This window comes from Thermobia domestica, chromosome 13 (assembly GCF_964235325.1).
Source record: "Thermobia domestica chromosome 13, izTheDome1.hap1.1, whole genome shotgun sequence".
In the NCBI taxonomy this organism is placed as follows: Eukaryota; Metazoa; Arthropoda; class Insecta; order Zygentoma; family Lepismatidae; genus Thermobia; species Thermobia domestica.
In genome coordinates, this window is record NC_137466.1 from 132,409 (window position 1) to 160,274 (window position 27,866).

Here is a 27,866-nt window from a genome sequence, read left to right on the forward strand (position 1 = left end):
GCACTGCGCAAGGCGGGCCCTAATGGAAGTGAGTCAGTGTAGTAAATGTGTTAATCGCTTGTAACCAATTAAAATCCATTGGGCTGAAGAAAATAGGTTAAGTAATTTTAGTTTATTCAATACGTATTGTTGCAAATAGTTTAATACACATCAAGTGTAAATGTGCAATAATTTCATTGCTTAGCGTGTATTTTCACGGGCAGTTCCGATAAACAACAGAAGTTGCTGATGCAAATAAGCGAAGCAAAATTGAGGTGTTTGATGTGATAGTTTATGCAACATAGCTCGATTCAAGGGTAGATAATATAACTTGCAGTGATTTTAAAAGATTTATGCAGTTCGATCCTCCCGAAAGAATCGGATACGTCAGAGTAAAAAAAAAAAAAAAAAAAAGTAGTTTTTGATATCGTAAACTGTGATTTCTGACTATATGTTAGTTAAAGTTAGGTCTGTTTACTGTAGCGATAAAAAAAATGTTACTTGTAATGCAACAAATGGGATGTAGGCCCTTTTGTGTACCACTTTAAAGAAAATACACAGTGATATGATATGCTCCTATCTGTAACAGTTCCAGTTCAATGAACAGCAAGAAGCGGGCTGTGGGAGCATCAGTAAAAACATATTAACTTAATGCCGGTCAGTGAAAATTATTGGTTTAGAAATAGTACATTTTACTTTCGCGACAATTTTGTTCTTTGTAATAATTTGCCGGCTGGCAAGATTTTGAATGTGTAGTCCACTGCACATGTTAATGATGTTAATAATCGTGCAATGGTAATAATGTTAGCATATTTTTACGCCCAAGGGCCAAAATGTTACTAAAATTATTTCTGAAACATGGTATCGGCACTACTTTATTAGCAGATGGGTCTACCAAATTTATCGGTATTTCTACTTTTTTTGGAAAATTTTCGTGCTGTTAGACTATATTACGTTCTGTTTGCTTCTGCGATACGATTCTTTTGGTGGGTTAGGTTGGGTAGGTTAGATTAAGATTCTGCTAATAATTACGGTCCTTGTGCGGTTACGGGGGTCCAAAACTAGCAGAAAAACAGTATGATCTACCGGAAGGAAGAGTTGATGGTGATGTAAGGTGAATTGGAAAAAAAGGAGGAACTTATGGAAAGATTGGTAATTGCCCAGAAGTCCACTATGATGAAAATTATCTTCTTTCGTTCCTAATGATGTCCACAATGCTAAAAAGGGCGGTGCAGATGGTATATCTTTGAGTACAAGAGTACATACACGGTCCCGGTAAAGTGTCCTTGCATTCAAAACACCCGGCTGTATACCCCACTTTCAGAATTTTAGACATCACCTGCAGCGAAAGAAGGAAATAGCACACACAGAGGGTGCAAAGTCGGGTGTTTTGATTGCAAGGACACTTTGCCAAAGCTGTATGTACTCACACTGCACCCTCTTTATAAGCGTTCTGTACATCACTAGGAACGAAAGAACGATGATTTGCATCACCCGACACTGTATGAAAGAAGGAGTTCTTCTGGGCAATTAGCGAAGGATATTTGGCGGAATATCTGTCTCGATGTTCAGTGAAGCAGGAAAACACCGTCCGGTAAAAGTCCACTTTGTGCCTCCCAGTATGATTGGCGTTAAGTATTCTGACGTATTTCTTAAGTACAGGGCCAAAATTAGTAAATGTCATTCGTTGTGTCATAAGTATGATTATTTACTATTATTACTATGAGTAAAGCAATGTTAACGTAATCTATCAAGGGAAGTGGAAAAAATGTAAATTTCGCACGTAAAACACTGGACCCCCGCAACGGCACATTGACCATAATTACTTATAAATTTCCTCTATTGACTTCACTGACAATTACTTAAAACATATTTCACCTGGACACTGGACTATATTTGGTAGGGTGATAAAGTGAACACGGGGAGTTATATTTAGTAACATTTTAGTCCATAAGAATATAAAATTAATATTGCATCAGTCACTAGTCTGCACATTCTAAAATCCTGCCATTTGGCCCTTGTACTTAAAAATACTATAAAAATGGTATACTAGATATCTGCATCATTCCTTATACAGCATAGCCTGTGGTGGAAATAAAGGTTCTTTTTGGTATGCCACGATCTTCAACACGAGGTACGGCTTGTGTAGCCCGCTCCTTGCAGTTCTAATCTGGAACTGTCACTGGTCGGAACATGTGTCAAGTGACCATGAGCAATGTCGTTCACACAAACATATGTGAATGGCTCATGTGTGCAATGAACAATCCCAAATTATTTATTAAAACAATGCATTCTGAGCAAGGCTATTCACATTTAAAGATGGCGTCGTGTATACAAAATTAATCCTATGAAAGTACAAGAAATCGTCCATAACTAGAACCGTTAAAAGAAAGAGAAATGACTTCTTCACCCTTAGAAAGATAATTTTGTCCCCATTTAGTAGTGGTAAGCGCGTGGCAGTACAGCAAACTGAACTGCGGAATTTCTGAATTTGAAAAGGAGGCGGGGCTAAAAATAATGGACAAATTTCCAAAACTGATTACACTTTTTTTTTTTTTGTGGAAAACCTGCGAAAGTATGCAATAAATTGTCTACGTTTAAAAAAGGCTTTGAAAAAGGTAATATTTTCGCAGTATTTTAACAATTGACAAAATTGTAATATGATAGCACACGGTTTGGAGCACAAAATCATTCGCATACATACAGTTTCCTAGCGAAGTGTGAACAATCGAGGAATTAGTGTAGACAGTTAAATTAAAACGAAGAATGTGAACATTATTCAAAAAGCAAATAAACCCCTTTTCCTAAAGCTGAAAGCTGCCTCAGCCTGTTGTAAACGGAAAGAACAGCATCAACTATCTAGGATTTGAAAAAATAAAAAATAAATAAATAAAAACTACAAAAACACGGTGTAAGGTGAAAATGAGTTCACTCGATGCGTTCTATGATACTACCAGGATTCCAACGTGGCACCACATCGTCCATGCCCTGTTCAAAGTAATGTTACTCAAGGTTCCCTAATAGGTCAGTGTGGCCTGTGGTGCCTCTTTCAGTGTATGGAAATAGAGGTGTTCTTCAGGGGGAATCCGAAACTTCTACGTCCGGGCTATACGGAGGGTGATAGAGAATTTACTAGTTAAACCCCCGGGGATGTGTTCCGTTCCGTTTGGCTGTATGTAGGCGTGCGTTGTCGTGCAGTAACAACAAACCCTCTCGGAGTGTCCCCTCCCCGCCGCACATTGTTCTGGAAATGGAATTTAGCCGGACAAATATATTTGCTCTGGAACTGATGCTACAAGAGCATTGAAAATGTTAAAACAGCTTAACACTGTCGTGCGGTGGGGTGGCACTGGCCACACTAGCTGGGTTTAAAAATAGTAGTGTTTTTTTTTTTTTACGTGGCCAGACACCAGGGTTGGACCCACCTGAAAAAACCCACTTTAAAACCCACCTGGGCTTTTGACCTATTTGTTAGTATATTATTGGTACAACTAAGGTGATCACATTGTAAGTGATTTTCATCAGATTTTAGACTTTCCTTGGGCGAATTAGAGGCTTTCACGTTAAGGTAGATAACAACATTCAACATACGACCTTTGTAAAGTTCTGAATGCACTGAATGAATTTTTTAAAAAAAATTACCTTAGCTTAAGATAGTTATAGAACAAATTAATGTATGGAATATGCTGATAGCCTATTTGAAGTAAAATAAGCAATTTTGTACTTAGAAAATATTTTCCGTGAATAGTGTGCTCGTCGATTGGTTGACACCGAGGGACGTTATCACTCATACGTTTGATGGGTTTAAGGTCATAGGTGCCGGTACTAATAGTACATATGTAAATACATTAGTAAAACTATTAGTATTATTTCTTACCTTTAATGTAAAACACAAGTTTCTTCAACTAAAATTTGGTTCTCCAATAATAACAGTTTAGTTCAGTCATTTGTTGCTACTCTTCAAATAATTATTCTGTAGAATTAACACCAGCAATAGCGTAAAAATTCCAGTCAAATTTAAGAAGCTTAATGCTCGGGGTTCCGAAGACTATGTACCGCTTACTATTTCAAGTGCTGAGTTCAAATTTTTGTACTAATGGAAGTTTTGATGTACACGCCGTGAAAGAAGTGCTCGGGAAATTAAACGCAGAAGGATCGGAAATGAATACTTCAACAATAAAACTATTTATTTTACGCTTAAGCCTGCCATACGTCCCGTAAAAAACGGGAGTTCCGTTTTTGGGCCCGAGTGTCCCGCGTCCCCGTAAATTTAGTCGTGACAGGGAAAAGTCCCGTATTTTAACTCCGTTCCATTTCTGCTACCAATATCAGCTTGTAATCTTAATGTGTCTATATTACTTTAAGGAGCTGCTGAACCGATTGTAGTTTAAAAAAAAAAAATAATTCAAAAGTCAAAATATTTGTTTACAATTTGTGCACTTACTATTCATGCATATGTGATAGGTTTCGTGTTAAATTTTCCATATATTGCTATTTTCGAAAGTATTGTTCTGTTCTATTGACCAGAATAACCCAATATAACGATTCACTCTATGGACCAATAATTCTTTTTTACGCAGGGCTCGAAATGAAAAGTTTTACGAAACGGAACGCTAGATACTTTCTGAAGTGTGCTTCAATTTGTATGAGTTTTTGTGTGGTTCATTGAATCTTCTCACGAGACGGAACGGAATATTTCCCGCATTTCACGAACCGGAACGCCGTCCGGTCCGCTCCGGGCCATTTTGAAAGAAAGGAAAAGGGGTAATTTAACGTCCCACGATTGTGCCAGCGATAGGGCTAAAGGGGACGATGAAGGAGAATGATGAAGAAAAATGGTGGAATGAGAAAGTGGGAGGAAACGGGAAAGAGTGCCACCACAAGCTCACATGGCAATGCCTGGGATCGAACCTGGGACCCCGAGCACTACCACTGAGCCACCGTACCCCCCCCCGGTCCATTTCGAGGTCTGTTTTTACGTCAGTGTTTGAATTTCGTCCTTGAAATTAGAGCTGAAATGGTTTCAACTGATTCGTTAACAGTTTTCTGCGAGAAACAAACTGAACTCATAAACAAAAGTTGCTGATACGTTTAGCTGTACAGTTATGGGGGGAAAAATTATCATATTTTTGCATGCTTAAACTCTTTATACATCTGTGTTATTCGTTTTTACCTGTTATAGAATTCCATACCGTCAGTGCAAAATGTCTGAAGAAAAGATTCCAGAGGCACAGTATTATGTTGTTGAATTCTCCGACGGGATACAACTAGTGCCGGTTAATTGGTTACTAGAAGGGAAAAGAAAATGCTATTGGCCGAACTACAGCAGTTTTACAAAATACTATAAGGCAGTAGAGGAGAAATTAGAACCAAAGGAAGACTGGAGTATCCATAGGGTTTATGAAATTATTGGTCAATCATGTGAGTGTTTTAATATTTTCTTCACCACTTTCTTAATTATATAAAGACTTCGATTTTTTATATGGATTTTTTTTAATTTGAATTTATTGAAACTGAAAAGAAAAAGGAAAAGAAAAAAATGTCAAACGTACAATTTTACAATAATATCTGTCACAAACAAAAAGTATGATTTTTTTATATTATTGTAGATATTAAGGGTCTTTCATACAGCAAAATTAAACTATACTAATTTTACAGTATTTCTGTAATATCCTCAAAATCGATAAAAAATAACTTGAAAAATGGAAATGTAGTGCAATAGACAATATTATTGTGCATGTCATACCGTTATCACGACTCATCTATCTCGTTTTGCTGTGTAGTTATTAATAGATGCGGCATGGATTTGTGAGATACACTTATAAGCTGCAAAGGGACGGCTAGATGATTCGTAAAAAGCTAGGTGCTAGGTGATTCGTAAAAATGCAAAATAATATTGTCTAGCGCACTGGGTTCACACTGTTCAATTTCTTTATCTGTTTTGAAGATATTACAGAAAAACTGTAAAATTAGTATAGTTTAATTTTGGTGAATGGAAGATCCTTGGTAATCGTAATAAAAATGAGACTGTAAACAAAGTTGTGTTTGCAATAATTGAGCGTGCTTGGTGAGAGTAATAGTAAATTCCAAGATGATATATTTGCTGTCAAAAACCTACCACTTGTGGATCAATTCCTCGCTATGACATTCTTGCATTTTTGCATTCTTACATTGGAAAACACTCATGTTAACAAAGTTTATCCATACAGATGTAATACTTTATTTTACTCACTTAGAGCGAACGCTCTGACCATAAGTCTATGGGGGAAACTACCAAAATTTTATTGTAACATTTTATTTAGAAAAAATACGGCGCCTTATAATGAAGTAAGGTAACACCAACGTAAATTACAGAAAGTAGAGACAAAGAATATTTTACTTACGATTTGGTCTGTCCTAAGTAGCAGATAGTTTCTATTAACATTGTTTAAATCTATTTATTGCTTTACTTATTCAACGGTATCAGTGATATACTGATCATTGGATATTTGTGACATCGTATACGAAACTTATTTTCTAAAAATCAAGAACATAATACCGATTGGTTTAAACTTTTCTTTGTCTCGCCTGAAGTTCATGATTAAAAGTATGATCCACTTCTGTTCAACGTCCAGGAATGTAGATATTTCAATTTTTGGTTGCTTGAAGGTTACGGTTTTCATTCACAGTGCCTCAGGGTTCTTTGAATTTTCATAATAATGAGGCGTTGAATGTTACCAAACTAATTTTTTTAAAAATAATCATAGCGATGGTTACATAGTGGTCATTAAAAAAAAAAAAAGGCTTCTAACTGCTTGTTGAGCTGAAGCGGTAGTAGCTCGTACGATTGGCATCTACACTCGTTTTTGTGATGATTTGGCTCGATAACTACTGAACCAATCAATATTTTTGCTACTATGAAACTTTATGTAAAGATTTGTCAGAAATAAATGTCTCCTTTTCTGTATACACATATGTATACAAAGTGCATGTTAAAAATGGATCTGAGGGAAACATGTACGAAACCAGAATTTTGACGATAACAGATTTCAGTTTCGTAAGCAAAATTCTCGTGGGCCGCAACAAAGTGCCCCTAGAGGCAAAAGTCGGGCACAGTAGACCTAATGGGTAAAAAGTGCAACTGAAGGTGAAAATGGATAAAAATAAAAGGTGGATTCAAAAGTGGGTTTTAATTCTGTAAAGGTGCTCCCTGCCTTCCCGTCATTATGGCTCCGGGGTCAACTTGAAAGCATTAAATGGAAAAAAATTGAAACCTCTATAAGAAGCACTATTTTTCGATTCTATAGCAGAAATCAGTGAGTTGCTGGAGCGATGTCCCAAGTGGTCTAAGTGACACTCTTGGAATAAAGCCCAACAGGTGAAAACACGCTAAGTCAGTTCAAAATGGTCTTGCATTCGCTTTTGTTCAACTCGAAGCAATTCTGACATTGTATATAATTTTACTGACGAACATGATTAGAAGCGATATTAGTACCCTCTAATTTGTTTCAATATTCATTCTAGATTCTTACGAGCGTGGGATGGAGAAATTAGAACTCGCGAGAGACAAGAGCGAAGTTGATACTGGTAATGAAGAATCTTTTGAGATACAGAAAAAGAAACGTCGCATACGAGCTAGAAAACAGCAATCATCATCTTCGGACGAAGATGTTGCCCTTAGTGAAGCGATTAAGCAAAGTGTTTCTACAATAAAGAAGACTTTGCCACCGTTACCGAATCTCTTTTCTAAAAAGGTCGTGACGAGCACCAATGTGGATGATCCTGGAATGGCAAAAACCCCTAAGCGGAGCCCAGTCACTTCAGATGAGAGTACTGCTGTCCAAGAAAACGAAGGTTAGTTCCAGTAATATATAAAATTAGATCTTAAATTCAATTCATTTGTAAATTGCCATTTATAGTTTTTTTTTAATACTTAATATGCTTTTACAGTAAAAATGTTTCTAACGCACGAAATATCAATAGTAACCTTTATTTTCAACCAGTTATCAACAATTCTATGACAAGGGTCCCTCCATACGGTATATTCCTTTTTATTTGTAGTGGGTGGGGTAACATACGGACAATTAGTCAAAATATTTTCTTCCTCAGGGTAATTCTAGGAATGTGAAATGATATTCTATGCTACTGATGATGGTGATTTGGTGTTTTGCCCGAAGACAGGTCTGACCCAAAGGTTTGTGGGTAAGGTGAATCCATATGGTGATTTCCCATTGCGTTCCATGGGATGTTGACGTCCTAAGGACAGGAACTACAGTTGAACGAGGGATCCGAACCTTTTGTTCCCAACCTGGAATTGAGCCCGGGACTCCTTGATTACAAGACGAGCTTATCCACTGGAGACATTTGTGCTATACTATACTTTAGAAATGCTAATGCTACTAGACATTTATGCTTTACTTCAAATATAGATTTCTTTAAGGAAAATATATATTAGGTTCCTTGTATTTCTAGAAAAGTAGACACACTTAAAGAGGCTGTTATGCTGTCTTTTATATATATATATATATATATATATATATATATATATATATATATATATATATATATATATATATATATATATATAACAAAAAAGCGACGTAAATATTACATTAGGATTTGGAACTTATGTTAAGATGGGATTAACCGAGGGTCAGTCGCGCTACTTGGAGTAATAGATTTTTCTTATGTACATTTTTTTCTTTTATATGCTTCAAGACTTTGTAATAATAAAACGTACCTTTTCTCAATAGTTCATTAATGTTTCCTAAATATCATGTTATTGTTTTCTTGGGCTCTATATTTCGCTGTTACTGAACGACGAAGCAAAAAATATTCGGTTGATATTTTTTTTTTTTTTTAAATTCCAAGTTCCATGCGAGTCGGCGTGAAACTGGGTAAGGTTACTTGTTAGGGAAAGCTTTTCAGATTCGATATTGTTTTCCATATGATGTATATGTACTTCATACATTATCTTGCACTCTACTGGCTAGCTGTAATTTTTTTATTTGAAGTGTGTTGCACGTAAAAGTAGTTTTCATTACCAACTAGTAAGAATTTACTGTATTTTTCTTTTTGCTAGGGTGCACTGGATTTCACCAGCAGATGTTGCGAACAATGGCTAGTATCAAATACACTATAAACGATATGTGTCAATCTTTGGCCAGGATTGAGAACAAAACCCTAGTAGCAAAATCGATTGGCCCAACGTTGGGAAAATGGTGGCAATGCGACATACAAACGGTGGCCCAACGTCATGTTTGGCCGCTTTGGCAACCAATTCCCACCCAAACCATTTCCCACTTATTCCCCAACCAAAAGAAGGGTGGGCCTTCGTTTACCCAACCAATTCCCAACCATCTCCCAACGTTGGGCCAACTAATCCCCAACAACCTTGAGAATGTTGGGCCTTCATTCACCCAACCAAATCCCACCAGTTTCTCTACGTTACCCTAACTAAACCTCGACGTTGAATGGTGGTTCATCATCCAAACGCTGACGTTTACCCAACCAAATCTAGCATTATTCCCTGACGTTCCCCGACGTGTCCTTGCGACGGATGGGGTAGGGTGGTGATGCATTCGGTTTGGCACCTTTGACTTTTTATATGGTATTCCTGAGATATTCGGATATTATTTATTTACACATTTATTATTCATATATAATGACGCTGATATTATCGAGTGTATTTGCGTTATTACTATATAAATAATAACTTATGCCTAAATAAATAACAGATCTGAGTATCAGGAATACCATGTAAAAAGTAAAATGTGTCGAACCGAATGCATCTCCACCCTACCTCATCCGCAGCGAAGACACGTTAGGGAACGTCAGGGAATTATGCTACATTTGGTTGCGCACACGACAGCATTGGATGATTCAACGTAGAGGTTTGGCTGAGCTAACTTCGGAAGACTGAAAATATGGATTATTGAATGTGTGAAGCAGTCTGCGATTCGACTCGCTCAGCATTTGTGTTGTGTGTTGGTCTCACGATAACTTTCGAACATCTGATCGAAACGATAACTTTCACGATAACTTTCAAAGTACATACCAAGTTCATTGGAGAGGAAAATTGGGCAAGAGGGAAAGGGTAAAGCCCCCTAAATGTGCAAAAATGTAGGAAAACACTAAAGAGGAATACTTACATGTTGGGTCAGGATGCGACGTCTTCCGTTTGTACATTTTACTAGTACTAAACAATAAACTCCATGGTTCTGGATAATCAATAACCATTAAAACGCTCTGGAAAACCATTAACCATTAAATAACCATCAGTTGATAAGATCTGCTGTCAACAGTCTTTTCTCAATGTTTGCGTCTGATAAAGAGGACGTTAGGTCCTTGAAACTGTAACGTATAGTTATTAATATAATTCATTTTGTTCTGTTCAGAACTGCGTTTTAATGGATACTAGTACTAACCAAGCATATTATTGAAAAATAAAAATCAATAGACAAACAGCCAAATAACAAACACGCATTATACCCATTAGAGATTGAGGAACTTTTCCTTGCTATCTTATACACCAATCCACAATACTACTGCAATAACAAAGTAATTGAAAATAGATCAGTATTAATTAATGAAATAAATTAAACACTGTTCTTAAGTTTCCACTACATAATTTTTATTATAATTGCAAGTTGCAAAATCATTTGTTTTACAACATTACAATCTTCTTAAATGTAAAAAAAAATACAATAACAAAGAAAAATAGTAAATATTTTTGAAGTTGCAAACAAAATAGTGGTAACTGTTCATTGTAAACAACAATGAGATATGCATATTAAATCTGGATCCATGTTGAAATACCAGCATTATTTCACATATGTGTACGTGCATATGAAAGGGGACCAGGGGACCAACCGGTGGTTAATGATAGAAGTAAATCTGTACATGAAAATGGCATATTTTGAAGCACTATACAGTAAACAGTTTTACATAATGGAAATTCTTATTTTGTTAATGTTACAATTATACTCAGATAGCGTAGATCAGTTATTACTTCTACTACATATGAAGAAATTTTACAGCACCATCGCTTCATATACGTATAAAATAGACTTTTTTGAATGCGATTATATACACACACACGCCTGAGTGTCCACTTTCTAAATGCATGCACCCATACATATGTTGTAACATTACAAGAAAAACGTTGAGATGTGTAACCGGCAAGTAAACCTATATATTTCATAATTTCTTAACATACACAACTTAATATTCTGATCAGATAAAACAAGTAAATGCCTTTTTATCTTATAAATCCAAGAAAGCAAATAAATAAAAAAAAAGCTACATCATAGGAAAAGACAAGTAGACCTAACAGTGCGAATGAAAATTCAGAGTCATTAAACGTACGATTCGATTTTATAAGGCACAGGATGATGATTTGGATAAAACATACCTACTGTTTCCCTTCCCCCCGCCCTGTGTACGTACAGCTTAAAGTTCAATAAACGTTGCTTTCTTTCTAAAATTAAGAGGCCCCGTCACGGCGAAATCAAAATATCGCTGATTTTACAATAATTATGATATCTTCAAACAGATAAAAGTAATCGAAAAGTGGAACAAGAGCTCGCTAGACAATATTATTTTACATGAGATACCGTTATCACGACTCCTTATCTGCTTTCGATTTCTAGTCATTTAAAGAATCGGCACTTATTTTTGCGTTTACAAATGGCTGCAAACGCAAAGCTACTAGGTGATTCGTGATAACGGTATCTCATGCAAAATAATATTGTCTAGGGCGCTCTTGTTGCACATTTCGATTCTTTTATCTATTTGAAGATATCACATAATTACTGTAAAATTAGCGGTATTTTAATTTCGCTGTGATTAGCCCTCTTAAAAGTATACTTCATCACAAAGTCAACACTCGAAAAGTAGAGACTATAGAAAATAAAAATATCTCAATAAAGAAATTAGGGCGACTTCCGATTTTTACACCAAGCCTCCGCAAGTGCAGACATTATAATTTTGAAGCAGAAAATGTGTGATTGGACCAATAATCGAACCTGAGACCTTAGGCTCATCATGCTTATGTGCTAACTCACTGCGTCACCCAGTCGATCTAACTCCCAACCACACAATTTCAACTATTGAGGACGGTGTTGTCTTTCTTTCAGACCACATGGAGTGTACTACAACTTCGTTGAGTTTCGACTGCCCCAGTGTCTGCTGGGAAGTCCAATCACAACAGAAAGTTGTGGTATCCTGACTCTCCATATAGTCTGAAAAAAAAAGAACACCGTACTCAAAAGTGTAAATTGTGTGACTGGAAAATGGATCGACTGGGTGGCGAAGTTGGTTAGCACACAGGCGCGATAAACCTAAGGACCTGGGTTTGATCTCGAGTCCTGTCACACACTCTTCACTTTTTAAAATTAATAATAATGCCCACTTGAAAAACTGGTGTTTTATCACTGCCTGATCCACAATTCCCATTAAAGGCCAAAAACATTTGGTTGATTTCGAATATAAAGGTAAACCATCCACATTAATTGTAATAGTTACCAAACATGTTCCCTCATTTTCTACCAACAACTTGGAATTTACAAATGGATAAACACATGGAATCAAACCTGATGACTTTTTCTTCAAAATATTATGTTCTACGCCAAAGTATTTAAATAGACCCCCTGCACGTGTATCTACATTGGAGCAAGACGGTGTATGTAATAGAGTTCGTGCGTCTAAAGGAAGTTGAGGGAAATATTGGTTTAAAATATGTAACAGATTGGTAGTGGCTGTATTAGTTATGTTATATTCCTTTGCCCACTGCACCAACTTCACTTCCAAAGAATCAGGAACTTCACCATCACTATTACTCCACACTCCAAAATCACTAGAATTATCATATTCACTGGATACCTCTGAAATGTCGAGGTCACTGACACGTGGAACTTGATCATCATTTCTGCACGAAGTTTCATTCGCATTGTTATCTGAATCCAGTTTATTAGTTTTCTTTATTTCTTGTCCTATTACTTCTGCAGAGAGAAATTTGTATTCATTAACAATTTCTTCATACTCCTTTTAAATCTTGCGGCGCTTAGATCTCGCAGAATCTCCAAAGTTTTCTTTTTCCACTGTTTCCTCCATTTTTCAACTATTTAGCTGTCCTTTTAAAATGGAAGAATTGGATGTAGGTTCAGTAGCTGGCCTCTCATCTCAACCAGAACTGCAAATAAAAGTTAAGTAGCTTATTAGCACAAACAATCCCCTCCAATGCAACGTAATATATATTTCATATGTACAAAGTGAAAACAACCGAACTTAATTTATAAAATATAATTTAAATACATTTGCAGTTCGCGATTTTCTAAAGTAAACAAATAAAGGTCCATTCTACCACTGGTTTAGCATTTGCAAATTCTGTGCTTCGCGAATGTCAATACTGGGTAGAAATTTTCATGTACACCTCAGATGAATATTGGAATAAAACTTTCAAAACAAACCCTACCAGAGCCCTTTGTCCTTCCGACTTGTGCCAAATACACTTAACACCTTAAAACCTATCGAAATAAATAATGAAGTGGAAAAAATATATTTAAAACTTCATTTGGCAGTTCTTTTATTTCAATCTTTTTTAAATAACATTTTTCTCTTGTAATAAGTGTTGCGAACCAGGGTTGGCAAAAATCGTTTTCTTACAAAAAATAAAAAGTCAACCTGTTTCTGTGATTGATTAACAAAAAAATACGTATGGACAGAAATAAATTAACTTGGCCTTCACGTATTTCCAGCAATGGGGTTATAAAGGACAAGATCTACATCTCCTATACGAAGTATATTCGGGAATCGAAATAGTACTTTGCGTATAGAGTTGTGCGGTTCTATTAGTGTATTTTTTAGACCAGGAAATTCCCGTCATAATCATGCCTGCGTTATTATTTATCAACAATATTAACAAGTATGTAACGTCATTTTAGTGACATTGTATTATAATCAATACGCTAGAAATGACGTTTATAAAAGTAATGAATAGTTGAATTTTAAAATAAGAATTTAACCCAACACAGGGTTCTTACAAAATTACTTTTATCATTTTCCCTGATTTCCAGGTGCAAGATCACCCATTTTCCCTGACCCGCGACATTTAATAACATAATGGTGTATTGACGATGAATGCCCGTAAAAGGTAAATGGGGGTAAAGTCTTGGGGCAGTGATTCTCAACCTGTGTGCTGCCAAAGATCAGCAACTTTCCGTTTGTAACACTATACAGTAGACACAGAGCCATACAAAATGCTAATAATAGTAGACCAGTGTAAGTTATCCAAGGAATTGCCATTTGAGCTAGTGAAGAGACTTTATAAGACATCTTCAAATAATATTATACACTAACGTTAAATTTCTTTATATAAAACACTAAAAGATTAGCCATCCTCTGCACGTAACTTAAGAATTCTTAAAAAAAAAATGGCAACAAATTGATTCTATAAATTTCGAAAAAAAAATAAGCGCTCCTAAAAGTTTAGTAAACAAACCAAAAAAAAAAACGATACTTTAATGGAATTTCTCAATATTTCTTTGAATTCAATAAAATGAAAAATAAAACAATGAGAAACTTTTCAAAATAATATGTAAATGTATATGCAACTGTGAGAATGCAAATTGTGAATTTTCCACCCTCAAACGCAAAAATATTTGAAAGTTTAACATAATGAAAGTTATGACGAGTGAACATTACAGCTGCCCATACCAATTCCTACCGATTTTTTTTTCAGTTATGGCAATAGATCCTACTTGGTATCACAACAAAACAAATTTATTGTTATACATATTATACAACATATTAAAAGATAACGAGAATTTTAGGAATGACCCCCCCCCCAAAAAAAATGAATCAAAAGATTGCGATCTTGGCCGATAATTAGTTTTCGGATCAGGAGCTACAAAATTTTTGAACGGCACCTAAATTTTTTTTTTTTTTGTTTTTTACGGAATAAGCTCATACAGAGTTCAGTGATAATTTTCTCTTTCTTTTCCCGTTTCTTCCAAAGCCGAATTGTCTTGTTCTCGCACATTTTACAGAAGTTCAGAGTTCTGAAGTTCCGCGTGCGTAGGCCAATCGGTCCATACGCTTGCAATCACTCGGATATTTCCTATACCAACTAGCCTGTATTGATTGTACCATCTCGACGTTTGCTCCATGGTTGTGGAGGATATTACTAAAGTAAGATTTTTCCAGTCCCTACAAACAACAATCAACACTACAGTCACTGACATAAACACATTCTCTCTTGCTATTTATGGATGGAAGATTTCATCCATGAATAACGTAAGACATAATGTTTTTGTCTGTTTGGTGGGAGTTTCTCGTCCCTTTTCAGCAGCGAGGCTATATCGAGACAGAACCTAAATTTTAAGGTGGGATCTGAACCACTACTCGAGTTGCTATCCGAGGCATTAGGTTCCCAGGTGAATTTGAACCTGCCACCATGCCTAGCATAGAAACGAAGAAAACTAGAAGTAATCGATGAAAGGGTTCCCGCTCGTTTGGCAAAATCAAATTTCCTGACTTTTACAGGTTCTTAAATACCACTACTTAGAGATGTTTAGATAGCATATATTTGTACCAGTGCACAGAGCAATACAATTTGCACACGAAAGAACGGAAACAGAACATTTTTAATATGAAACATCCCGTAACAACTAGCCGGATAAGGCAAACAGTAAAATATGCTATTATTTCCAAACATGAAAATATTGACGAACCGAATTTTAAAAGCATAATGAAGCATAAAGAACATACTGTGCAAATAACGAATAACTTTCGGAAAGTGGAATGCTCCTTTAACTGAAAGTGACATACCGTTTAATAATTTTTGTACCCAAGATTTACAATGAAAAATACTTAAAATGTGTAGCAAATATACAACGAAAAACTTATTTCTCTTTAATCATTTCGCCAACACTGAATAAATAATTGTTTTCTTATGATACAAAAACAAAGGAAGCAGGGATGCTACTTCAGGGATATTTCCATTGCATTGTGTATAACATTTTGTTTATAATCTAGATACAACACACACGTTACATAACAGCTTAAGATGCGGGAAAAATGTTTAAGTCATGACCATTTTCTATATACATAGTCTTAAAATTCTCCTGGTGGGAAAACCCTGAAAGTCCCTGTTAGGATGGCGGAGCCGAACTTGAGCCCAAAATACAACGAACGCAAATCCAAGTCTCTATAAAGTAAGATATGCCCTATAGGCTTCATTAGGTTATGTATACTGGAACGAAGTTATTCATAATTGCTTCCGCGGTTGTGAATATTCATATTACAACAACTGAGACATTCATAGAAACAGATGCCGAATGTTTCTACCACACACGCCCCAACATGACACGTTAAGGTTGTTGACTGCTCTGTAGCGGCTTAATATATGAACAATTTATGTGGCATGTTATATAGATTCATACTAGGAGAGACGCCAATTGCTGGTATGAACAAGTTTATTTCTATCATAGTTGCTGCATTATCAATGTTCGAAACTACAAAGGAAATTGTGACCCACTTTGTTTATTCAGTTTGAACTTGCCACGAGTCATTGAACAAATGTAAGATACCTAATGGGAAGTATCACCCCGTATAATATAAAAATACGGAAATTACGGTCTAAAATACTACAGTGAGCTCAAAACCTACCAAACTTGTAGCATTATTTTCATTGTGTGCCCATTCTTCCAGTGATTTAACCGACGATACCGTTTCACAGGGTAGAGTTAGACCGTCGGGTAATACCAGTGGTTGCGAAATTCCCGGTGAACGTAAATTTCCGTGGACGTATTCCAGTATGCGTGACTGGGTTTCTTCTATGCGTTCCAGACGTCCCTTAATGTTCGCCAAATGCTTAGCAATAACCGTGAAACCTGCGGAAAAAATGAAGTATAACTTGTATTGCACATATAAAAATTTTTAAGAAATAGTAAAAAAAAAAGAAATATAAAAGAAAAATAACTTTAAACTTTTTTTTTTTTTTTTTTTGCAACATTACGATTTCGAATGCTCATAATTTCGGTATTTTTTGTTTAAGAATGTTAACCCTTGTGTACTACCAAGAACACTTTTACACAGGAATTACATGGGGTCTTCTAGAATCCCACCTAAATTATGTTCTTTACGCAGAACCATCAAAGAGACAACTTAAATATTTAGCATGCATCTTTAGCATACACTCGAGATAGTCTGCAAGAAAATATGAACTGTAATCTCACTTGTTTAACAGCTGTAACATGAGAAACAAATCTGGGGTTCCAAAAGACCCCATGGTAGTACACAAGAGTTAAAAATAGTACTACTAATAATTTCTGAACTTTGTTTTCAGAATTTTATTCATTTATTAATAAATATTTGCACCAGTTCAGTTTCATAGAGGGTACAAAACCAACCAACCATTTCTGCTTTCAAAGATATAATAGTTAATGGGTGAAGGAGTTTACTTCTGCCAGCCTCAAATGCATTCATTGCAACATATTTTGAATGTACAATTCTAGGATATACTCATTTATATGCCTGCTTTCAAAACCCGATATTATGATACTGATCTTACAGTTTGGGTATTCTAATTTCTCCTCTCAGCCGTTCAGTCCAGCTTATCTACTGACCGCAAACACGCTCTGCACCACGCGGGAGTCTGGTGCAGGGTGGAAAATACTAACAGTGTGTTTTTTCTTTTAAACAGTGTTATTTTTAATTTAATAATTTCTTTCGCTTTGGATAATACATCTCGAGACCTGAGAAAACATTGGGAATTAGAGTTAAATGTTAATTAGCTATGAATTTTCATAGCAAATTTCCTAATTGGGATTAAATTTCGAATTGATTCCCAATCTTTAACTGATTGGAATCCCAAACACTTTTTCATATGCATTGAGAAAAAGTATATCAACATTCAACAAAATGATACATATGTGTGTGTGTGTGTAAAATCGGCCGGTTCAGAACTAGTTTACGGCATGAGATGCATAAATTTCGACTCAAATTATGTAAAATGCACAGGGTTTTCAACCTTGGGTGCAGATGGGGGGGGGGGAGGAACAACCGAAATACGTCCCTGAAGTCTGCATTGTTCTCCTCTTTCTACTTTTAACAAAAATTGTTGTGTTCGGTACTCTATATCTTTGGCGAAGTTTGAACAATGCAGACTCGTTGTTTTAAAAAAACAATAGTAGGCGTATTTCCGCCATTAAATAAAAAAAAGTGTGCCTTTGCGCCAAATATCATAGTTCCTTCCACGTACAGATACAGTGCTACTTAAAAACACAATAAATAGCCAACAACCAGGCCTAGCATATATTTCGCGGTTCCACTCGAGCAGAATGTATTACCAAAAAGAAAATTTAAAGCTAAATACGATGTGAAATATCTTTTGTGAAAGAATGGAAGTGTGAATGTAAGAAATTACTGTCAGTGCACAGCATATTTAAATGAATTTTGAGTGAGTGAAAGTGTGCGTCTCCACTACCCTCGTTTATGCGTACACCCTCCGTCGCTGACGCGCCTGCCCCATACGGACGCACCCCCTCGCTTTCGCTCGCGTCTCCCTGCTCTGACTCAGACAGCATTCGTGTTTCTCAGTGGCCACCTACTACAAGTTAGTTCGTGTTTTATGCATTGTAGTTTGTGTGCCATACGTCCATACTGTATTTATACTGAGCCCCAGGGTTGGCAAAAACCATGGTTTTTATTGAAAAACCAAAAGAACAGGGTTTTTTTTGGTTTAAACCCGTTTTTTTTGGTTTAAATAATTTGCTCTATGTATTAATATCACATATGGACAGAAATACAGCTTGTAAGCTTTTTTCGCCTTGGTGTTAGTATGCAACAATCGGGTTATGCTGGAAGGGGTCACATAAGCTTAAAGCGGAATCCAAACTGCTTCTCGGCTTACATCCAAGAGAAATTGTTCTCTATTTGAACTCGAAACCGGGACTAATTGGCCACAAATGCGATACGTCTGCCGACTCACTCACGAAGGACTCCTGGTAAAAATACGTCGACTAATCTTTACATATTTGCCAATATAATCATCAAGAGTCATTAGGACAGGACAAAAAGATAAACAATTGCACAAATGGACCATTATATAGAATTACATATGGACAATTTCAAAGTACTACAGAGTACAGAAGAACTAATTTGGTCAAAGTCAGTTCACTACGACTTTTATTAGTCCAAGTTAAAGAAATATAACTACTTACTTTGCATATCAGTAAGAAAAGTGAATAAAGATACGAATTGAGTCCAGTTAGGCTCTGACCAATTTATACAAAAATAGTTACCAAAGATTCTTGTTATTTCAATAATTGCCTCCAGTGGGGTTTGTATGACCCCACTCCCCGAAAAAGTACGGTACTTCGATGTATTTTATCAATAGTAAACATTATTAAAACGAAACAATGTTTAGAATTTTCCTTTGGTTGCATAACAATAATAACAAACTATAAAAAAATCACAAAAGAAACATCCATAAAGTCACATAAAAAAGTTGCTTTTGTAATATAATCTTTTTGAGTAAAGAATGGGGAATTTAGGTCTGAATATAGTACGAATAATATATGGGAGTGAAACGTGATAGCCCACAAATATGTGTTCATCAAAATTTTACGAATAGTTACACTTTTACGAACATTTTGTTTTTTGGTTTAAACCATTTTTTTTTTGAAAAAACCAGCTGGTTTAAACCAAGGTTTAAATCATGGTTTAAACCAGCCAACCCTGCTGAGCCCTCCTGAAGTCAATCTGCAAGTAGTAATGGAGCTCCTCCAGGGTTTGAAAGAAACCGGGTCTTTTTGAAAAAGCACAACCCACCTGGGCCCATATGGGTATTTTCCGGTTTAATTGGTTTCTTTCGAAATATTTCAATGTCTCTTGATTTGTAGTGTGGACACCCGCTATTTTGAACAAAATGGCCGCCATTTTGAAATTTTACATTGGTATGCAGCCAAAGTCTGTACAGGAAATTTACAGAAAATCTGATTGTACCCTGAAAATTTAAGCTTAAAAGACTGAAAGTAGTACCGTGTAGTATGTGTGGTATAGGCAGACGAACGAATAAATATAGATAGAATCATGCCGGGAGCCTCAATGACGTTCGCAAAAATATTAATTTAAAACAAATATATAACTCATGTTTTATAAAATAAATAGTTTTATCGGTGAAGTTCACTTCCGATACTTTGTGTTCAATTATGGGAATTTCCCGAGCATTTCTTTCGCGATGTTTTCTTTCTTTTTTTTTCTTTCTAAAATCCAAGCTTTTTCTACTGTACATCGAAACTTCTAGTAGTATGGAAGTTTGAATTCAGCACTTGAAATAATAAGGGTCACACGGTTTTCGGAACTCTGAGTATTACGCTTCTTAAATTTGACAAGAATTTTTACGCTATTGCTGCTGTTGATTCTACAGAATGCTTATTTGAGGAGGAGCAACAAATAACTGGACTAAACATCTGTTGTTGGAAAACCAAATTTTACTTAAGAATACTTGTGTTACCATCAAAGGTAACCAAAAATAAAAAATAAATAAAAAAATAATAATAATAAATAAGGGTTAAGTTCCGTAGCACCGGACCAATTTTAGGAAATTTACCCGGTCAATTGAAGAATTTATTTAAGTTTGCGAGTAAGAATGAGTGAAAGTGGGGTAAGTAAAATAGTAAAAGTGAAGAAAGTTGTTTTTGATTTTGTAAGCGGCACTGTATGTGGAGGCGGAAGAACTATTTCGCGGAGAGGTACATTTGTTATGATATTGTAGCGCGAAAGGCAAGGTGTTGGGGAAGAAGGAAGAGCATTTCGAGGGCTATTTAGCGGACTATTTATTTAAGGAAAGGAAACCCCAGGAAACTGTTGTACACGATTTTCTTCTTGAAATCGGAAAAGCTTACAAGCCTCAGTTTTGATAAGTGACTTTCCAAGTGAACGGGAACGTTGTCACTACCCTCGCTTACGCGTATACCCACCTGCTCCCTTCGGACGCACCCCCTCGCTCCGCTCGGGTCTTCCTGTCCTGACTCGGTTCGACAGCATTCGTGCTTTTTAGTGGCCACCTAGCATAGGTTGGTTTGTGTTTCTGTGCTGTAGTAGTTTTTACGCCCCTAACGTAAAGTAACATAATTTGATGTAATTCAACAAAATATAACCGAATGCAGTGCATTTTGGTGCTTTTTCCAGTTTTCAAATTGGTCCGGCGTTACGGCACTAATGCCAAAAATAATACTAGTAGTTCCACTAATGCAGTACATATTTACTGGTAGTACCGGCACTCTGTGAGGGATAACGTCCCTCGGTGTCGGAGTTGGCAAGCACACTATTCACGGAAAGTATCTTCTAAAATATAAAATTGCATATTTTATTTCAAATAGGCTATAAGCATAATCTGCACTTTAATTTGTTCTATAATTATCTCAAGCTAAGAGAAGTTTTTTTCTTTTTATCCATTCAGTGCATTCTAAAGTTTATAAAGGTCTTATGTTGAATGCTGTTGAGTACCTTAACGTGAAAGCATCTGATTCGCCCAATGAAAGTTCAAAATCTGATAAAAATCACTTTCAATATGATCGCCTTAGTTGTACCAATAAAAGTACTAACAAAAAGCTCAAAAACCCAGATGGTTTTTTTCAAGTGGGTCCAACCCAAAAAAACCCGGTGGGTTTTATCGGGCAGGGCCCACTTGGGCAAATCCTGATCTCCTCACTTAATGCATGCTCTGCTAAAAGGAATACAAAGCCCTAACATAACTTGAAAATGTAGAAAACGTGTCAAAATTTGGTAGAATCGTGTGCTCGAGTAATGCCCATTTCAGTACATAAAAAACTAAAATCTCCTAACTGATACACACTGTTCCTCTGAAAACCAAAACTAGGCCTAATTGTTCAATATATTCGGTAAAGTTTCTGAAATTGGTTGGGACTTTGGCAATTCACTCAAAATCTAAGTACAAGGGGCATATGTCTTAAAGTTTATTGCATGCTGTTTTCAGTACATTTTGGCACTATTTCCCTTTTTTCAAGTGACTGGAGAATCGTTACTAATGCAGAAACTTATACAAAGTCAAAGCATTATGTCACACTTGGGTGGAAGAGCAGAATTAACCTAACCTAATGTGCATGCGCAGGAACAGTGCATTGTAGCCAAAGATAATCGGCCAAACTGAACCCAGAAATATTTATTAACTCTAATTTCCATGCAGACATCTGCTGTACTGTAACCCAGTGTAGAGTGTAACTAGCTCACGTAAACTAATTTTGCCTTCTTAAAATGGATATTAATCATTTCAATGTTAATTAGTGTTAACACATTCTACATTAGCACTCCATGCACAATCATAACCTGTTCACCCACATGTTTTCAAAAAAAAAAAAAGTATGGAAATTATTTTATATAGAACGATTATATAACCTACTTACCTTTCTTATCTTGTCTTGTCTTCTTCACTATGAATAGTGCTGGTTTTTTGCATCAGGTCTAAATCTTTTACAAAAGCACTAAAGTTTGACCACACTCTTTCTTCTGTAACTAGAGCGACAACCCAATGACCACAACACTTCTAATATGGCGGTGAAGAACTGCGCATGAGCAGTAACGCACTCTACCAACATCAAGTATGTTGGAGTTAGCGACCTTTACCCAACGATAAAAATCAGTGGTCGTGTGGTGGGAAAAAATGCTTTTCGTAGAGCGATTCCCCGTTATTTAGCCAACGCTAAATTAACGTATTTCTTGGTTGGGAAAACAGTCAACTCGAGTATAGTTGCGTGAAGGTCGGGAGAATAGTTGGTTGGCCAACCATACATTTAACCAACGGTGGGCCAACGTACGTTTCTCCGCTATAGGCTTGTACCGACCATCACCCACTGTTTTGACCAAATCCCACTCAATCCCCAACGGTGGGCCAACCAACCTTGCTACTAGGGAATAGACGAAAAGAAAGAGACTGTTGAATTGGATGTACAGGAAGCCTCGATTTTGTCCAGTTACTTCCCCATAACTTCTGTTGAGGAAATCGATGCCATAGAATGCAAACTACAGGATAAAGATTACAGAATAAAGCTGGTAAGTCCTTAAAAAAAAAAAAAAAAAAAAAAAAGCAGTTACTGCAAATAAAATAAGGTATTTTCACTTAGATATCGCGCCCACCTCTGCATCTCTGGTTGTTGAACCCCGACATTCAATTTGTAAACGAATATTAACTATTCCAGAAATTAATCTTAATGATGCAATGAGAGACCACGTTGGAAAATATGATTGACGTGCTACTAATCCATAGAACCGCAGAAAACTCTTTTCTGCTGCCCATTTGGTTTTCATGCACGATTCACTCTTCTGTACTTTTGCGTTTGTAAAAGTAATAATATTTGAGGCAAAAGCGGAAAAAAATCACAACGGGGAAGGCTTCCCCCATACCCCTACCCCAAAATTACAAAAACTATGATGAAAATTAAAATGACCTAAAATAATAAAGAAAAACAGAAATAACTACGCTTTTCCGTTGGTAAAAATTACAACATAATGGGGAAGGGGGCACCCTCTCTATCAGAATTAAAAGGGACGAAGAACACAAATACGGAATCGAACCCGCATCTCCCACACCAAAGGTCTCATTTGCGCCAAGCAGGTTCTTTATATTTGCCTTGTGAAACAGAGAAAATCGTACAAACTATCCGCGGATATCGAACCAACCACCTTCCGAATACAAACAAGCCTAATCTGCACCGATGATGACTGCCCCGGACAACGAACCAATATTCTTCCGAATGTAAAACTCGGACACTAATTAAATTACTTTCTACTGTCCAATTAAAAATACAATTGCACCGTTTACAAATCTCACAAACCGCTGTCTTTCTTTTCTTTTTAATTCGTTTTTATCATGTGCGGAACGCGAAGACCCATTACTGCTTGCTTCCTTCCTCGCTCCAATTGTTTTATAATACCCGCCTGTAACTGCCATATAGGATTCAAGAGCAATCTTGCGTCGAAGTACGTAGACAATTTAACAAGGGCAATTACATCGAGATTTTTTGTGACGTAAGTGTATGCCTAGACATCACTTCACCAGAATGCATTAATGATAGACAATACACGATCATATTTCGTCTGAATGTAAAAGCAAAATTTCGTTGTTTTGTGCGCAGATTTTTACCGAAGGGTGAAATTTTGATCGATTAATGGATTTCCAGTTATTACATTTATCGAAATTTATTTTACTGGTCATTACACACAAGGCAATTTTCGAGGGAACTGACTCTCCAAGATTGAGTTGTCTTATTAATATCGTGGGGAAATCAACCTATTTATAAGAGAATTCAGTTTTTCAGAGTCAGTTCTTTTGAAACTTATCCCCTGAGTGATGGGTTGAGAGGAGAGCCACTGTTCTAGAACCTTCCACAACTAAGGTATTGTAAATACCAATTTTTGACCCAAATTTTGTTTCGATTGTTTCATAATTCAGTAAATTTTCAGGGAATAAAAGTCTGGGAATTTTGTCTGATATAGTAGACACCCTGATAAACGTTGGCGTTACAGACCCTTGCGGTCCTGAGTTTTTCCAATGCTATCTTCTAGTGATCACTTGACCTGCGTCCACTTGAATAATGGGCATATGATCAGCAGTGTTGCCTCATCTTGCTCACCAACAGGCTTAGCCGGCAACTTTCTAGATCATCTCTTTATTTAGGCCTACTTGGCTACCCAGTTTTTTTCAGGACTCCAGAGAAATAGGGTACTTTGAGCGGGAATCGAACTTGGGACTAGTTGTACGTGAATTTCACGCTTTATTACTAGTCTTTGGAGCCCTCTGAACTAATCCTAATACATAATAAAAATATATATATGAGAAGTAGGTAATAAAAAAGCAGTAGTCCATTAGACTATAGTTTTGTAAGAACGTCGCGTGAACCATAGTTTAATAGTGTAGGCTTAATAAGATCTGCTGTTGGATCTAAACTCTGGATCGTTTTGTCTTCAAGTTGTTTTAAATCTTGTAAAAAGAATAGCTTCAGACATAGTAAACACTTCGTGTTCACATCATTATCATGTGTTTTGGGGACAGACTTTTACAAGGCACAGAAGTACTAGTACCATTTCTCTGCTGGTTTCCGATACTAAATTTTTACAGTACCGGTATTATTATTTTTCCTTTTATACTTAACTATTTATTGTCTTTGTGATAGTTTCCTTGTTGGGAATATAAGGTTCGGTACATCCCGTGTAAGACATACTGTGTTACTTACAGGTGAATGAACTTCAAAGAATTGGCAGGTATAATCTCGACTCCATTGTTGTCAACCTTTTGAAGCGTACAATGGACAATGAAGTTGCATCAAGCTTCAGTTGGCTTGGAGCCAAAGGGAAGCATGTTTTTCAGAATCTACGTTTGTGTGAAGTAATCATGAGTAAGTACAAAGTATTTATGGTTCATTAATTTTGACGATACCGGCACTTATAGAGGTTCGGTATATTTAAATTCGGAAGTACTTCAATTTTTACAATCTATATTGATGGTTCAGTTTAAGATGCCTAAAGTTTGTTACAGTGGGTGTCATAGGAATGTTAAAGTAAAAGCAGAGATTTACAAGTAAAAGTAAAATTGCTTATAAGACAGTGGGTCCTAAAACAGAGTCTGCTCATTTTGCTTATGAATGAGATGAGTAAGCTCTTATTCGTGAGCAAACTCCTGAAATAAAAACTGTCAACATTCCTGTGGTCTTGGTCCAATTAACAGAGCTTATTCATAGAGTTTGCTTCACTTCGAGCCAAGACTAACAGTTAAGAAGCCTTCAAAATGTTTATACCGTTTAAATAATGTGATATTTACAAACAAACAAAAAATGATTTGTCAATCACATTAATTGACATCATAAAAGCTTAAGTTGGCTTAAGATGAACAATGGAAGCTAAAGAAGAAATTATGGGAAGTATTCTATAAAGAGAAGGCTTAAGGAAAAATAGATAGCCAATTTCCATTATATGAAATTAAAATTTCTTCTGTTGAATAAAAACGGAAAATCAAGTGGATTAAAATAATTAAGGAAACTAGCTGAACTAAACAACTTTTTTGATGTCAAAAAAATATTGTCACTGTTATTTACGCTTAAGAAGGCAACAAACAAATGTAAAGAAAGCACTGAACAGTGACAAAGTAGTGCGGTTCAGTGTTTTCACTTCTTAGTCCACTTAATTATTATGACTTTTTAAATCCGTGTGACTCTCGGACTTCATTCAACAGAAGGGAGGATTATTCCCGAAAGTTAATAATGTATCAATGTTTTATATGTCATATATCTATGTTTACGTGCACTTCATGGACAGCAGCAATATTCCTATTTCCAGAACTCCGTTTATGGGAGTAGAATACATACTTAACAATACCTTGAAAAAAGAAAAAAAAAAAAAAAAAAAAAAACAGGAAAAGTGCTCAATGGTATTGTTTCTTAAAAGTTTCAGCTGATGACTACGTCCGTATCTCCTGGAAATAACCTGGATAACGAGAGTTAATGTTAAAAAGGAAATTCAAAAGTCTCAAATATTACAAGATCGACGATTGTGTTAAATTCTCATTCTTATTATAAACAATTATTAGATTTGTACTAAGTACAAAGATGTTCAGGAAAAAGGGTCACAAAGTTTCAGGGCAGAAAGATTGCATCAAAAGAAGGAAAAAGCCGTACTAAACATGTCTTTTGCGCTTCGTTTCGGAGATATGAGCTGCCGACAATGTGGGAAATCGAATTTCATAAACTATTCAACGTACAGAGTGGGGCCGCAGTGGCTCAGTGGTAGAGCGTTCACCTCTGGTGCTTGGGGTCCCGGGTTCGATTCCAGCCCCCGCTAAGTGAACTTTGTGGTGGACAAACACTGTGTGCGTGGGCTTTACCGGGGTTCTCCTGTTTCCTCCCACATTCTTCATTCCACCATTTCATTCATTACTCATTATCACCGTCTCCTTTAGCCTAACCGGCATAAACGTGGGACGTAAAACTCAAAGATTTCAACGTACAGAGTGCGGTTTAAGCTTTCGCACTCAGTCATACCTGTTCGATTTGGAAATATATATATTCCAAAACTCTAATGCGTGCGGAAGGAACTCCTTAAAAAAATTCTGTATCGTCTTTCGGAGTAATCCCGTCCGAACGCATTGTACAGATTTGAAACACGCATTTTCTAACTAATGTAAGTATGACTTCAAGTGTACGCTTTACACAACACTAATTAGTACCATAACGTTAAATAGTTTCTGAAATTCAGTTTTCCACGTTTTCGGCAGCTTTTATCTCCGAAACGACGCGTTTCTTTACTAAAAGAACTTTTCTTTTGATCTACCCTGAAAGTTTGTGACCCTTTTTTCTGAATATGTTTTATATTGTACATAATCATTTACTTAATAGTTTGTTTTTATTGTTGCAGGCACTGTGCGGTATCACAAGCATTGCAAGGCATCAACAGATGCAGAGATATCAGATGTAATAAAGAAGTGGCTTCGTCATGCTAAAGAGCGGGCTCTCAGGCAGAAGAACAACACTAACAATGATTAGTTATGCAAGAAAAAGTGTAAAATAAAACTAAGAACGCATTGTTTTGATGTTCTGTCATGCAGATTTAACGATCTGTGAAATCTGCAGTTAACGGTGATTTTTTTTTATTGTAGGAACAAAAGACAACAGTTTTTCAAGAAATGTGTTTGAGTGATAATAATACCCAAGTTATTTATTCTAAATTAAAGTCGGTCGTCTTCTTCTTCTTACAACTTAGTCACAAACAGATTATGTTGAATCTTTTTTTTTTTTTTTTTTTAACATTCGTCGCTCAAGGCAAAGACATTGGTATAACCTTTTATAAGGTTACATATCCTCTTTTTTATTTTTAATGGAAGTGTAGGATTTACA

General features: G+C 36.2%; 1 protein-coding gene and 2 long non-coding RNA genes across 5 annotated transcripts in view; 2 read left to right on the forward strand and 1 right to left on the reverse strand.

The window, feature by feature from the left end:
* Window positions 1–27,755, forward strand: LOC145667985 (uncharacterized). Of its 2 annotated transcripts, none has more exons than XR_014127931.1 (3): window positions 1–96; window positions 25,217–25,376; window positions 27,388–27,755. It is a non-coding gene; the product is annotated as an uncharacterized LOC145667985 (long non-coding RNA). The 2 variants fall into 2 exon arrangements; XR_014127930.1 differs by lacking the exon at window positions 1–96 and adding an exon at window positions 22,579–23,034.
* LOC145669100 (uncharacterized) overlaps window positions 1–27,866 on the reverse strand; it is a 45,578-nt gene that overhangs the window by 14,284 nt on the left and 3,428 nt on the right. The gene's annotated exons all lie outside the window — the stretch shown is intronic.
* LOC145667984 (uncharacterized) lies at window positions 110–9,543 on the forward strand. The gene is made up of 3 exons (XM_081735412.1): window positions 110–5,400; window positions 7,483–7,812; window positions 9,041–9,543. Exons 1-3 carry the CDS (start codon window positions 5,184–5,186, stop codon window positions 9,412–9,414), a joined length of 921 nt encoding a protein of 306 aa, XP_081591538.1. The 5' UTR covers window positions 110–5,183; the 3' UTR covers window positions 9,415–9,543.